Below are 16,384 nucleotides of genomic sequence, written 5' to 3'. Positions count from 1 at the left end.
AAAACAAGGGTCACTTAAATACTAGTTGGTCAAGAATTTGCAACCACAAACAAGGCTATCACATGCGCATTACACAATATACATGTATGCTGGTAGACCACCCTTATCTACATTGGCTACCTTTCACCTTCGACAATCTACATTCTTCTCTTCTTTTTTTTCTTTTTCTTTTTTGTTCGTTTTGCTTAAGCAGAAAAAAAGGAAATCTATTAAAGTTTTGGGTTCCTTAATATTTGAATTAGGCTACTTAGTTAACAGTTTAATATTAATTATTTTGTAGTAGTTTTGCTGGCTATAATTTTGTGACTATAAATTTTACTTTATTATTTCATGATTGAATTCTTTTTTTGCATAAATTATACAATACACACAGAAGGTGTTTGTTAATTGTTACGACGTTTTTCTGGGATGTTTCTTGTAATTGTGTTGGAACTCAAAACCACGTTATAACTAAACTTCTTGTAATTGTGTTGGGACCAAATTTTTCTTCATGCATAATCTTTTTTTAAGAGATCGATAACAATTAGGGGTTTTGAGTTCTAGTGACTAGAATTTTAGGGGTTTTTTTTTTTTTTTTCTTTTAGTTGCAATGATTTATTTATATAAAGTACTTTCTTTTTTGGTTGGGAGTTCGTTACGAACGTGTTTTGTGTTTCTTTATTTAACTTCTAACCATGTCTGTTGTAGTTGTGATCATTAAAACACATCCTTACCTGTTACCTCTCAACTACAGAACTATTATTATATACTAGTAGCTGACGAAATAAAATCCATTATTGTATTACACAAAAATCCAAAACGTTGGTTACAAAACGTGTTTTGTGTTTCTTTATGTAATTTTAACTAACTCTTCTGTTCTTAGTTTCAATTTGAATAATGTTTTGTGTTTCTTTATTTAATTTTAACTAAATCTTCTGTTCTTAGTTTCAATTCGAATAATATGTTGGATGAATGTATACCATTATTTTGTAAAGTAAATAATGAACTTTTTAATGTGGATTGAACATTTACAGCTCAAATTACGTATTTTGTTAGAATATCCACGGCACTCAATCGAAAACTCTATATCAAAGGAACTTCATGGGATTCTCCATGATATTTTAGTCTTTTCAAACTTTTTTGATTTATGCTTCTTTTAATTTCGTTCCCCGCAACCAAAATCATGACGTCGTTGCGTTAGCAAAAGAGGCTCTCCTCCCCTTATGTATGGACAGTGCCGGCTTAATTAGATGGGCGGACAGTACGACCGCCCCGGGTACATAAATTAAAAGGACATATACGTATAAGAAAAGGGGCACAAAAAAAAGTTGTAAATTAAAATAAGCACAAAAAAGAACTTTGTAAGTTAAAGGGGCACAAAAAAAAATTTGTAAGCTAGAAAGAGGCAAGAAAAAAAGTTATATGAACAAAAGAGAACCAAAAAAATAATTAGTAAGTTTTTCTATAAGTTAAGGGGCATTTTTTTAGTTTGCCCAGGGGCATGTAATATGTTTAAGCAGGCACTGTGTACGGAAACCTAGTTTTATACCCTAGTGAAGAATATGTTTTGCCCAAAAAAGGGAAGATCAAAATATAAAATATTTTGTAATGGAATTTTGTTTATGGATTTTACCAATATTTTGGATCATTCAATTTTTTTTTAGAATACATTAAATTAGAAGACTACTCTTCCAAAAAATGAAACACTAAATTGACGAACAAATTAGAGGGTTGCGCTGGTTTTGATTTTGTTTCCTAAATGCCGTCAACATATAAGAGACAGAAACTACGGTGTCTTCTTGCAGCTTAAGAAGAGAGACATGTCATGAGAAAGCAGAAAATAAAAGAATGAACAAGTAAAGCAAGAAAGAGACGTAAGGAAAAAAACAATATGCATATGGTGGCCTCACAGTTCAAATAATTAAAAATTGTGGAAGTGAAATGTATTAACTTTGTTTCTGTTTTTATCCTACTTACGTTCATTTTCAATACCTGATATGAGATGAGACTATTGAATGAACAAAATGTTTAAAATATATTATTCAGAGATATATAATATGTATAACAACGACAGCTTTTGTCATCTTTTCTCTTATATCATATTTTAAAGGTTTTTGAAGTTTCATCACATTTGTAACTGAAGATGTATTGGTTTGTAACAAGAATTGGATAAAACTATATTTCTCATTAATGTAAAATAGTATGTTTACATCAGTTTATATACCAGAGTAAGATTAAGTAAAAGGAAGCTTAATCCTACATAAACTATACCAAGTTAATTAAACCGAAACAGGATTAGGGAGGAAGAGACTTGAAACTGACATACAAGACAATAAAGAGTTAAATGGACCAGAATGAAGAGGCTTAGTAATAATATCTGCATGTTGATTAGCACTACGGACATGAAACAGCTTCAAAAATCCATTCTTCACCTGATCACGGACGGTGTGACAATCGATCTCAATGTGTTTTGTCCTCTCATGGAAGACTGGATTAGATGCAATGTGCAGAGCCAATTTATTGTCACAAAAGAGCTTAGCAGGAACTCGCAGTGTTACCTTTAAATCTCTCAGTAGCTGAGTTAACCAAAGGAGCTCGCAGGTTGCTAAAGCCATGCTCCTATACTCGGCCTCTGTACTGCTGCGACTAACAGTGTCCTGTTTCTTGGATTTCCAGCTAATCAAGGAGGTGCCAAGATAGACACAAAAACCAGTGACTGAACGCCGTGAATCAGGACATGTACCGTAATTTGCATCATTGAATATCTGGCCTAGTAACTGGCTCAGTAGGACAGGAAAAGAACTGGCTCAAATTGTTGACAGCAAAAGTAATATATGGCCTAGTAATGGTAAGATATAACAGTCGGCCTACCAGTTCTCTATACAAAGTTCCATCTACTAGCAATGTTCCTGATTCCTTACGTAAATGAACATTCGGATCCATAGGTATAGTCTCAGGTTTACATGCGAGCATACATGTGGCAGCAAGGATATCCAAAGCATATTTGCGCTGACAAATATAAATTCCTGTGTCATTCCTGGCTATCTCAAGACCGAGGAAGTATCGAGGCACACTAAGGTCTTTGATCTTAAAAGCCTTGTGGAGAGCAGCTTGAAGATTCTACAAATCAAAGTCATTATTGGATGCAATCATAATGTCATCGACATAGACCAATAATGCAATGAAGGAGTCTCCATGTTGTTTAACAAACAAGGTATTGTCGACAGGAGACTGCTCAAAACCCTCATTGAGCACCACAGGAGAGAAACATTAGTACCATTGTCGCAATGCTTGTTTAAGACCATACAAGGATTTGTGTAATCGACACACTGCATTTGGAGGTAAAGGCACACCATTCACAGGAGTATAACCCTGTGGGAGACTCATGTAGATCTCTTCATCAATGGTATCGTGTAAAAAGGCATTTGTGACGTCCATTTGAGTAAGAGTCCAACCAAGTTTCGCAGCAAGACCAAGGATAAACTTGACACTAGCCAGTTTAGCAACAGGGGAAAACGTCTCAATGTAGTCAATACCTTCTTGCTGTGTGTACCCTTTGGCAACTAGACGTGCTTTATATCGGTCAATTGAACCATCTGGGTTATATTTGATAGTGTAAACCCATTTACACCCAATCACATGCTTACCTGGGGGTAAAGATTCAACTGTCCATGTGTGAAGCTGTTTAAGAGCAGTAATCTCCACATCCATAGCTTTCGGAAAATGAGGATGGGCCATGGCTTAGTGGAAATTTGATGGTTCTGTTTCAAGTGAACAAGAAAGAACAAAAGCCTGATAGGAAGGCTTAAGTCTGGAATATGTAATAACAGATGATAACGGGTAAAGAGGAACAAAATGAGAAGATGATGGGAGAACAGATTCAGAGGAGTGAGAAGTATGAATGAGATTACAATGGTAATCAGATAAGTAACCTGGAGCCTTCACCTGTCGTTGTGACCTGGTTGTGATCAGAGGAGCCTGTGCTGAAGCAGATGTCACAGTCTCGCGATTAGATTGAAGTTGTGTGGTACTAGAGTGAGGAACAATTGATGATGGTAAAGATGATGCATGCGCAACAGGAGCAGATGATGATGCATGCGTAACAGGAGCAGATGATGATGATGCAGTCGTAACAGGAGTAGAAGCTAATGCATTTCCATCAAAAACAGGATATATATCTGAACTCAGAGAATCAAGAGCATCAGGTGTAGATAAAGGCATTATGATCTTAGAAAACAAATCATGTTTCGGTAAATCAGATGAAATGGTTTTATATGGGAAAACTTTTTCATGAAAAACAACATTACGAGTCGTAGAAACAGTATTAGTATCAAGATGTAAAACTTTATATCCCTTATAACCCGAAGGGTATCCCAAGAAGATACATGACCCAGCTCTAGGAGTAAACTTGTGCCTATCCTTGACAAGAGTGGAAGCATAACAAAGACAACCAAAGAAACGTAAAAAACTATAATCCGGTTCCTTTTTGTATAATTTTTCATAAGGAGAAATTTTATCTAACAAAAGAGATGGTGTGCGATTGATAAGAAAAACAGCAGTGAGCATACAATCTGACCAATACTGTAAAGGAACATTATACTGAAATAATAGTGCCCGTGCAACATTCAACAAATGCTGGTGTTTACGTTCAACGACTGAATTCTGTTCAGGAGTGTATGCACATGAAAATTGATGTACTATTCCATGAGTCTTAACTAGATGTGTAAAGGCTAACTCTGGTGCATTATCACTACGAATGGGTTTAATAACAATTTTATGTTGAGTATGAACATATTTGATGAAATCAGGAAAAACAACAGAGACATCACTTTTATTTCTTAACATGTAAAGCCATGTAACTCGAGTACAATCATCCACTATTGTTAAAAAATATCGATGAACCAGATCAAACAGTGATGAAGACAAATGATTGTTAAATGGAAAAGAAATTTTTTTCTGTTTTGCTAATGGACGGACTGGACAAAGTAAAGAACTCGACTTAGACATAGGCAATGTACCAGACATATGTTGTAACTTGGCAGGAGATGGATGTCCCATGCGTTGATGCCAAAGGTCACCATCTACGAGCAAGGATCCAGAGAAATGTGCGGCAAGAACTTCAGTTTCCAGGATGTAAAGACTGTGTATTAAGATGCCTTTACCAATCGTCAAGTCCAGAGAAAGGTCCTGAAGAAAACAAGTATCAGAGTAAAAATGTGCAGAACAATTATTTCTATGCAACAGAGAACTAACACTTAACAGATTGAATTTAAAAGTCGAGACAAGTAACACATCACGCAAGACAATATTATTCGAAATATGTATGGTGCCAGTGTGAGTAATTGGTACTCTAGTACCATTAGGGAGTGAGACTGTAACACCTGAAATAGGAAAGACTTCACTAAACAAAGCCAAGTCAGAACAAACGTGACTAGTGGCTGCAGTGTCAATTATCCAAGCACCATTAGGTAGAGTAGAATATAGAGAAGTGAGTGAATGATGTTGAAAAGTGAAAGAGTGATTTTCAAATCGAAGACTAGAAGAAGGAAATTCAAATGAAACAGAACCGGAGGTGGAAGTAGGTGCCATGGCTCCACTCTCAGTTATCGTAGCAGTTAGATGAGGAGATGACTGTTCATGCAACTTGACATGAGTGTTGAGTTGATGGACCAAGCAATGAATCTGATCTTGACTAAACTGTGACAAGTCAAGGTTAGTGGCAGTCATAGCTGGTGACGGCATGTAGAGTGATGCTTGTGCATCATAGGATGGAGCAGGAGTTGTCACTACATTAGCCATCAGACCAGGACGAGTAGACTGAGATTGCTGGAAGTAAGACTGTTGAGGAAACGATGGGCGCTGCCCTGAAGTGGAAGTGGTTTGGCTACGAGGAATAGAATACTGTTGAGTAGTAGCACTCGGTCCAAACTTGTGTCCTGGTGGATAACCATTCAGCTTGTAACACTTGTGAAATGTGTGACCAGAACGATTGCAATGTGTACAATACGGACGCTGACTAGGTCGATAATTCACCGCGGCATAGACCATGTTATCAGGAGAACCACTGTAGTAGCCAGTACTCATAGACTGAGTAGCATCAGTACCATAGTAGCTAGGAGGAACCACTTCAGTAGGACCGGTATTCTGAAACACAACATTCTCCAGCTTGGTAGTGGGAGCGATAGTCCTCTGTCTCTCATCCTATGTCACCATATTGAATGCATCTACAATATTGGTAAAGGTTTAAGCAGCAAGATATGCCTTCGAGTAGCCTCATAACTCTCGTTGAGCCCCATTAAGAATTTAGTAACCTTGCTGCGTTATTGTAGCTTTTCCCACAAAACTGCAGCATTACACTCACATCAACCACAAGTGCAAACTGGTAATTCTATATAATTCTTGTGCTCTTCCCATAAGGTGAATAACTCTGTATAATAAGAGGTATCAAGTGAACTTTGCCTAATTGTACTCAATCGTTTTTCAATCACATAGACTCTTGGCGCATCATCTTGTTTAAAACGAGATAACAAATTTTTCCAAATAGCCTCAGCAGTAGACATAAACAATAGACTCTGGCTAATCTTTTTAGAAACTGAATTCATCAACCAGGTAGCTACCATGTCATTACACCTAGACCAAGATCCAGCATCACGATGAGTATCAGGAGGTTTAGGGATTGTACCGTTGATGAAGTCAAGTTTATTACTAACATTAAGCGCCATAAGAATGGAACGACGCCAAGAATGAAACTCAGATCCATCGGTAAGACGATAGGAAACAAGCACGAGTCCGGCGTGATCCGCCGCGTGCAAGAAATAATGATTCTCGTATTGATCTGGATCTTGATTAACATTGCTTTGAGTCGCTGTATTTACTAGATTAACCGAACCCATTGCCGATGAGGAAATTGAGAACGGCAAAGAGGATCTGTGCAGAGTGATTAATCGAAGAAGAGAGCAACAGATCTAGGTCAAAGAAATCAAAATCAAAAGCAAGAAGAAGAAGATGAAAGACGCGAACAAAAGAAATTTGAGTACAGCGAAAGAAAAGCAAAGAACAAAATCGATGAGAATCTAGGAAATCAAACTGCTCATGATTTGAAGATGCAAGCTCAATCTCAGCTCAATCGAAGAAGATGAATGAGAAACAATGGCGGAAGCTTGGAAATTCTGTTAGCTCTGATACCATAACAAGAATCAGATAAAACTATATTTCTCATTAATGTAGAATAGTATGTTTACATCAGTTTATATACCAGAGTAAGATTAAGTAAAAGGAAGCTTAATCCTACATAAACTATACCAAGTTAATTAAACCGGTTATCTCCAATAGTTTGTCTGAAACAGTGTCTGTGTGATACAAGACGTGATACAGGTAGACATGTCAAAATGGGTCAAAATTAATGGATTAACTCAAACCAAACCAATCCAAAAACTTATTGAGTTGATAATTTGAGTATTAATGGGTTAATGAGTCAAATTGGTTTATTAGTTTAGTGGATTGAGTTGAAATGGATTGGATTAAAATGAGTTTATGGGTTAACTCAAACCAAACCATTGAATTAAATTTGAATACCTTCTTTCCAAAATATCTTCTTCTTCTTCTTTCGATTTTCGCTCTCTCTCCCACTTCTTCTTCGATCTGTTCATATTTATTGGTTTAGTAGTTATATTTTTACGTAGTTGTCTGAGTTTTTATGGGTTCTAGCTGTGATTTGATTAACCGACCTCATGCTCTTATGATTCTACACGACATAATTGGCTAATTCCAGGTCGTTGATGAAAACCTTCCTTTTCTTCAAAGTGTATGCTTAGATTCTCTGTTTTTGTTTGTCAGATTGTGATTAACGGTTCTTTAACAAAAAAGATTGTGATTAACGGTTATGATGAGTATTGATCTTCAAATCGATTTCATTAGATCAATTTGGTGTCTGATGAGATTATGTGAACTGGGTTTGTTTCGGTCAGGTGTTTACAAATCGGTTATGACTTAAGATGTTGTTGAGTTAAGACTTTTTGAGTAATGAGTTTTGATGAGTGATTGAGTATGGATCTTAAGATTTCTGGATTATTATTGTTTAAAATTTCTGGTTTTCAAAATTTGAATAATTGGAGACATATATCATGTTTATCATAAACAGTTTATGTATAAAAAAATACACAAGCTTTGATGATTTTATAAAATTACACAAGGTCTAAATTTCTGATTATGATATAAATGGATCAACTCATTTAACCCATTAATCCATTAAACTAAATGAGTTGTGGGTTGATCCAAACCATTTGCTTAATGAGTTGAGTTGACTCATTATCCATTAAATACTAAATCTTTATGGTTATGGGTTGGTTTGGGTTGGTTTACCCAACTTGACATCCCTAGATACAGGATTGATGTTGTTTTATGTGACTGAAAAGTTTCTAGAAGGTTTGAGAAGGGAATATTGAAGGACGGTTTGAGGATGAATTGAAGAGAAAAACTACTATTTCTTTTGTTGATTAAATTGGAGTCTTACAACGAAAAGGAAGATAGCAAAAAAGAAAAAAAAAATTTCTTATAGAATTTAGAAATCTTCTTCTATGGTGATTAGGAAGTCTTGATGGATATATAAGTGAAACAACCCTTCCCGTTTTTTTATATAAATAATATTAATTTACTAGTGGTCCCATACCCACTAACAACCTTGCAACAATCAACAACAGCGGATAACAAAACAATTCCATTAAACTAATAAGAATTTCAACAATAACAATCCAATAACCAACAATGCAATAATCCAAAACCAACAATGAAATAACCAAGTTCCAACATTTTACAATGTTCTATCAACTCAACACTAGCAACCTAACAAGAGCTAGACCACAATCAACCAACTCTCTAGAACATCCTCCTCCTCATCGCCTTGATTCCACGATCACACTTTACCTTTACCTGCACACCACAAACAACAATAGAGATGCGTAAGTATTATCATAAATACTTAGTAAGGCCGTCCTCCCGTCTACTAGGTTATACACACAAGCATTTGAGACCCTCATGTTTAAGCAAGCAAATATAACACGAACAATACATCAAACCAGGAAAACAAGTCTCGGATGAGACTGGTGTCGACCGACACTAAGTCGGTGTCGATCGATGCTGACACAACATGGTGTCGACCGACACCACACTGGTGTCGATCGACACTGCTTCTGCAGACGCGAACTGTACGAACACGAACATCGATCATCCGTTTCAAATCATCTTGAAACCGTCCCAAACTCACCCAAATGCCTCGGGAACCTATGGGAAACCCGAAACAACAAACCCAAGCAAGCAAACACCCCAAATAGACAAAGAAAAACCAAACAAAAGAGATCTCATGCTTAGATCAACCATGGTCAAGCACTCAACTCTTTTACAGGAAGATTGGGTTGAGAAATCGGTGGAAACAACACCTTCACAAGCTTCTCCTTCGTTCCCAGCAGCAACTCTCCCTTCCACAGCTACAGATCTCACCAAAACCACCAAGAACAAGCCAAAAACTCACAAACCACAAGTTCTCTATTTTCTCTCTTTTTCTTCTACAAACGGCGACAAGACACACCCTAAAACCCTTAACAAAACCAAACCAAACCAACCAAACCAAAATCACGAATTAAAACAAACCCGACGAACCCAGAAATAGTGGTGTCGATTGACACACCCTTGGTGTCGATCGACACCCACTCCAAAAATACAATAACTTGTTCGCGGATGTTACAATTCTCCCCCACAATAAGGATTTGTCCTCGAATCCTGCAGCACCGTCCATCCGTCAAGGACCTCTGTGCCACCGTTAACACGGCCCACACATCTTCCGACAGGACTGAACACCGTCAGCCAAAGTTTCCCATGCACTGTCGCAAAAGACCGCACACCTCCGACTAAACCATGAGGTCTCCCTCTAGCCAATATAATCACATCAAAGTCCATATTTGCTCAAAACTCAATGCTTCCCCCGTCCGTGGTCGCAACCAACAAATCATGCCGGCTCGCTATGAGGCCAACCGCCTTAAGCTACGACATCCAGGAAGTCACTCACACACACTCAATGTGTATCACTCAGAAAGCGAGGCAGTCATTGGAGAATATGTTTGAGGGTACTACAAGTGTTAAGAGAACAAAGCTGGATATGTTAGCATCACAATTTGAGAATCTAATGATGGAAGGAAAAGAATCTGTGGTTGATGTTCATATATTTTACCTTGTTTTCCCTTAGTTTATTCACATCTTTTGCATCTTTTGCTATCCATTTTAATCTTTATTGCATAGCTTTAGGACCAATCATGCATTAGACTTCAGTTGCATTGCATTTGCATCTTTTCATGCATAAACAGGTGATTTTGGAGCTTAAGGGGCATGGATGCAATGCTGAGGAGAAGTGAAGCAATCATGGGGAGAAAGCAAGAGAGTTAAGGCTGAAACAACAAGGTCCGGAGTCCAACTCGACCGCACACTTGACCAGACACTCGACCGTGTACTGAGGAGGACTCGACCGAGTGGAGATTGCACGAGAGAAGCCAGCTCGACCTGCCACTCGACCGAGCACAGGTCGAGTTGACCGAGCCGTTGACTATTTTGTCTTTTAGAATTTTTTAGGGCTTCCACTCCCCTCCTATATAAAGCCTTGTACCTGCAGCCACCAAAGGAGTCCAGCTTTTTAGATATTCTCTAAACCTAGTTTTTACCCTTTTGGGAATTATTCTTTTTGCACTTTTATTTTTCTTAGATCTTGTACTTGTTTTTAAGGAGAAAAGACTAAATTCTTCAATATTGTTGGTTTCATAACTTTCTTAATATTGAGAATTCGAGTTTGATTCTTTCTCCAATATTGTAGATCTTTGTTTCATCTTTCTAATGATGCAAGTTTCGTATTTTTCTGGGTTTTTGACTTTGTTCATCATGTGTTCTTGTGAGTAGTTCTCTAGGATCTTGAGGATGGGTTAGGCTGGATTGATCTTGTGGTTTGTTTGATTTGGTCAAGCTTGATTGTTGTAGATCTCTTCTAGGCTAGATGTTCTTAATGCTGATCCTATATCTGAGAAGGTAGGGTTTGATTTCAAGCATCTTAGCATCACACCAATGTTTAAGAAGCATAGATAAGGCTAGATCTAGAGCTTACCATTAGGCTTGCTAAGAGATTAGAGGTCTTGTTTGGTTTGAGATGTATTGCTTAATGCCTGCTTGTGTAGATTCTTTACTTTGTGAGAACAAGTCTAGAAATGCATAGGTTTGATTGTTTCTTGCCATGAGAGTGGATTAAACATGTCTTAGAATAGTATGTCTAGAGATTAGCTCAAAGTTTGCTTGAGATTTGTTGACCAAGTTAGATAACCACAATGATTAGTTCAGCCCATGAATCCCTCCTCAAGGCCTTCTTTGTTTATTAATATCTTAGTCTAAATATCATTGCTTGCTTGTTGTTTGATTCGTTTTTGCATTGCTCTGTTTTTATTGTGTTGCTCTGTTTTCACGTTTAGTCTAGCTCGACCCTGTACTCGACCTACACTCGGTCGAGTGCTTGCTCGAGTTCATCCCCAGAACTCTTGTTTATGATTTGTGATTGTCCTATTTCATTCCTATTTCATTCCAGTTGCATTCATTTAGTTTTCAGTTCATTACCTGTCTTGCATTAGTTCATTAGTAGTAGTTTCTATTTCTGTTCTAGTATCATTACTGTTGCAATCATTCAGTTTTATTTGCATTTAGTTCTTAGTTCTTGTAGTTTACTTTCTGCATCTTTACATTTTCATCTTAGGATTGTTAGTGACAAGCAATCTTTACATTTGTCTTAACTTAGATTCATATGCATATCTTAATTGTTCACAAACACTCATTTAAGATTGATACCTCCTATACTGCCACATCATAAGGGGAATTGAAACACCCATCCATCATTTCATTCATATCTCACCATTGCATACATTCACCATTCATCACCACACAAAATAAACTTGTTTCAGTGGTTGAGTTCAGTGCTAAGTTATGTGATATATCTAATGAGGCTTTTGCTCTTGGAAAGCAGGACAAAGACAAAAAGCTTGTGAAGAAGCTGAAGCGATCATTGCCTGCAAAATTTGAATCAAAAATTTATGTTGTTGAAGAAGCTCAAAATTTAGATGAGATGGCTTTTGATGAGTTTGTTGGGATTATTAAAGCTTTTGAATTAAGCAAAGCATATGAATCTGAAGGAGTTAAAGAAGAAAGATGATGAAGTTAAGGAAGCAATAAATAAGGAAGTTGAGATTGGAGTAGCTCTTAAGGTATCATTTTATCATTTTATGAAGATTCAATGGCTATGTTATCAAAAGGATTTGCTAAATATTTGAAGCTTAGGGGAAAGGAGAAGAAAAATAGAATGGATGAAGAGATGAGAACTTCATCAAAGAATGTTCAATGTTTTGAATGCAAAGGATATGATCATGTACGGTCAGATTGTGTCAATCTACAAAAGCATAAGAAGAAGGCTATGAATGTTGTTTCTAGTGATTCTGAAACTGATTCAGATGAAGAAGAAGATCTGAAGAATTTTGTAGCATTTACAACTTTTGAAGATAGTTCTGCATCAACATCTGCAACTACTTCTAAATCTGCAGCAAAATTTGCAATTGCATATGAATCTGCAACTACAGCAGAACATGAATTTGAGAATGTTAGTGATGCAGAGGATATGAGTTATGAAGAACTTGGTAAGAGTTATGAGAAGTTGTATGCACATTGGCTTAAGGTAGTTGAGGATAATTCAGTTTTAATTAAGGAGAAGCTCAAGTTAAAGGCTAAAATTGTTGAAGCAGAGAAATATGCAACAAAAATAGAGGAAGAAGCATTATAAGCTAAATTGCGAGTTGAAGAAACTCAAAAGAATTTGAGGATGCTTAATACTCAAAAGAATTTGAGGATGCTTAATAATGGTACAGAGAAGTTGGATCATATTTTAAATATGGCAAGACAGATAAGTGTGGCCTTGGATATGAAGGAAAAGTTTCAAAATTGGATCCGGTGTTTGTTTCAAGTGGAAAAATAGTCTGCATGAGGAACTGTGTCAAGATTGCTTCAAGGACTGCTTTGAAGATTGCTACAGAGAATGTATGTGTGAAAGAGCATAGTAAAAGGATTTTCGAGTTGCAGAGTGCACCTAGAAAAGTTTTTCGACCAGTTTGTCATCATTGTGGTGTTGTTGGGCATATTAGACCAAGATGTTTCAGATTGTTGAGAGAGAGGAGCTGCATGGAGAATGCTTTTGATGTAAGGTTTTGTAGTCATACATGTTATCATTGTGGAATTCAAAGACATATTAAGAGGAATTGTTTCAGGTTGATTCAAGAGGTTAAACATGGAGGTCTAAGGCGCAACAAGATATGGATTAGAAAAGATAATTTCAATGGAGGTGGTGTATTAGGCTATCAACCGCTTATTGCAAAGCGGAGAGAATTTTCTAGTTAGTTTTGACCATGTTGTGACTCATTCAGGGAGAGAATGAAGATGTGTCTAGTGATGTTGTTTAGGTGTTTGAACTGATGAGTTCACAAGCATAGTTAAAAAGGGGGAGAATGAAGATGTATTAGTTTATCTGAAGCAGTGTCTGTGTGATAAAAGACGTGATACAGGATTGTTGTTGTTTTATATGACTGAGAAGTTTCTAGAAGGTTTGAGAAGGCAATATTGAAGGACGGTTTGAGGATGAATTGAAGAGAAAAACTACTATTTCTTTTGTTGGTTAAATTGGAGTCTTACAACGAAAAGGAAAATAGTAATTTTCTTATAGAATTTGGAAATCTTATTCTATGGTGATTAGAAAGTATTGATGGATATATAACAAGGTGTTGGACATGTCTGATATGCTCAAATTAACCCTCGAGCTACTCTCTCAAATTAAGAGATCACTGCAGTACTTAGGGGTCGAATTCCACAAGGGCTCAAGTCTACACAATAAATTATGGAGTTTTTGTAATTATGCTAAACAGATTAATTTAAAATTGAAATAACAATGCAAAGTATTAAATGAAAGTGTTGTGAATTCAGAAAATCAAAAGGTTAGGCCTAGGGAATTTCTCAGGTAATTATGAAATATTAAATCAATGAAATAATTAAGGTTCAAGCAATAAAAATAAGATCTAGAATTCTAAACTTTTGGTAAAATAAATCAGTTCTCACTGCAATTATTATCTAAATTTTTTCCGCACTGATCGATTTGATCCTCGGTTAAACGAAACGAATATATGCCTTATACCTAAGAAGGAGATGGCTCAATGGATGACGGAGTTTAGGCCAATTAGTCTTTGTAATGTGTGCTATAAGATTATTTCTAAGGTTCTTTGTTTCAGACTTAAGCGGTTTCTTCCATCCCTTGTTTCTGAAACCCAATCGGCTTTCGTTTCTGGACGTTTAATTACCGATAATATCCTGGTGGCTCAGGAAATGTTTCATGGCTTAAATACTAATCCACGGTGTAAATCAGAGTTTCTAGCTTTCAAGACGGACATGAGTAAGGCATACGACCGTGTTGAGTGGGATTTTTTGGAAGCGGTAATGGTTAAGCTGGGTTTCGATAGGAAATGGATTTCTTGGATTATGTGGTGTGTTTCTTCAGTCTCGTATCAAGTCCTCCTAAATGGTCAACCCAGAGGTTATATCAAACCTCAGAGGGGTCTACGTCAGGGAGATCCTTTATCTCCTTATCTGTTTATACTGTGTACTGAGGTCTTAATTGCCAATATTAAAAAGGCCGAACGGGAGCATAGGATTTCGGGTATTAAGATAGCTCGGGATTGTCCTACTATCTCACATCTCTTGTTTGCTGATGATAGCTTATTTTTCTGTAAGGCTGACCCTGCTAAATGTAGTACGGTTATGGATATTATAAGTGATTATGGACGAGCTTCGGGCCAGGAGGTAAATTTGGAGAAATCATCCATTATGTTTGGCAAAAAAGTACCCACTGAAGTAAGGACTCAATTGAAAGGTGTAATGGGTATTTCCAGTGAGGGTGGTATGGGTTCGTATTTGGGTATTCCAGAGGACCTCCAGGGTTCTAAAACAAAGGCTTTCCGTTACGTTAGTGACCGTTTGGATGATCGTGTGAATGGTTGGTCCGCAAAAATTCTATCTAAGGGAGGAAAGGAGGTAATGATTAAGTCGGTAGCTCTGGCTCTTCCAACTCATGTTATGTCTTGCTACAAGTTACCAACAGAGTTAACGTCTCGTTTAACAAGTGTTATCGCAAAGTTTTGGTGGAAGTCTAATGATAAGGAACGAGGTTTGCACTGGGTGGCGTGGGATAGATTATGTAAGGACAAAAGTGAAGGCGGCTTGGGCTTTCGCGCACTGGAACAATTCAATGATGCTATGTTGGCCAAACAATATTGGCAGTTAATTCATTATCCATCGTCTCTGATGGCTCGAGTGTTGCGAGGTAGATATTTTTGGAATTCACATCCTTTACAGGCTAAGAAACCTTATTCCCCCTCATTTGCTTGGTGGAGCATCTTCTCAACTAAGGGTTTGGTAGAACATGGTTCTCGATGGGCGATTGGTTTGGGTTGTAATGTCTCAGTGTGGCGGGATCCATGGATTCCAGATATTCAACCGAGATCAGCAAATGGTCGAGGTCGGCAGTTACTTCCCAGTCTAATGGTCAACCATTTGATTAATCCATACACGAAGGAATGGCATATGCCAATTCTAGAGGAGTTTTTTGATCCGGTAGATATTCAAATCATTTTATCTATGGAGGTTAGTAAATCGTTTAAATCGGATAAACTGATCTGGCATTTTACTAAATCTGGGAAATATTCGGTAAAATCTGGCTACCGTCTCGCCCGTGATTTAATAAATGAGGTAGAGATTGGGCCGACGTGCACATCTCTTAGGGCTCAGGTTTGGAAACTTCAGGTTCCCCCAAAGATTCAGCATTTCTTCTGGCAGATTGCTTCCGGCACTCTTCCCGTGTTGGAGCGTTTGGCTCATCAGGGTGTTCGGTGTGATCCTCTATGTACGCGTTGTGGCTTGGCAGTGGAGACTATCAATCATGCTCTTTTTGAATGTTCCCGTTTGCGGCGGATTTGGGATTTATCCCCGGTAGATTTATGCACTGATGGATTCCCCTTTGCTTCTATTTATTCAAATCTTGATTTTCTTTTTTGGAGGGCGTCGTCCCAGTCGGCTGTCCCGGATATTGGTTTTCACCTACCATGGATTGTCTGGTCTATTTGGAAAGATAGGAATAAAAAAGTCTATCAGGGTTTCGAGGCAGAACCAGGTGATGTTCTGACCCATGCGACTTCTGATAAGTTGTTATGGGAGGAAGTAAGATCCTCTCTTTCAACCTCGACTGAGCCTCTTACCTTGGAGGATCAGACACACGCTCCCCGGTGTCAGATTGATGGAT

The 16,384-nt window shown here is 37.5% G+C and overlaps 1 protein-coding gene across 1 annotated transcript in view; it reads left to right on the top strand.

The window, feature by feature from the left end:
- LOC104748941 overlaps positions 14,239 to 16,384 on the top strand; it is an 8,595-nt gene continuing 6,449 nt past the window's right edge. The window contains exon 1 of the mRNA XM_010470514.1: positions 14,239 to 16,302. Within this exon, the coding sequence (XP_010468816.1) occupies positions 14,239 to 16,302 (2,064 nt within the window). The remainder of the gene's footprint in view (positions 16,303 to 16,384) is intronic.

Source organism: Camelina sativa, chromosome 2 (genome assembly GCF_000633955.1).
Source record: "Camelina sativa cultivar DH55 chromosome 2, Cs, whole genome shotgun sequence".
In the NCBI taxonomy this organism is placed as follows: domain Eukaryota; kingdom Viridiplantae; phylum Streptophyta; class Magnoliopsida; order Brassicales; family Brassicaceae; genus Camelina; species Camelina sativa.
Note: the sequence above shows the minus strand (reverse complement) of the source record. Positions and strands in the feature narration are given on the sequence as shown.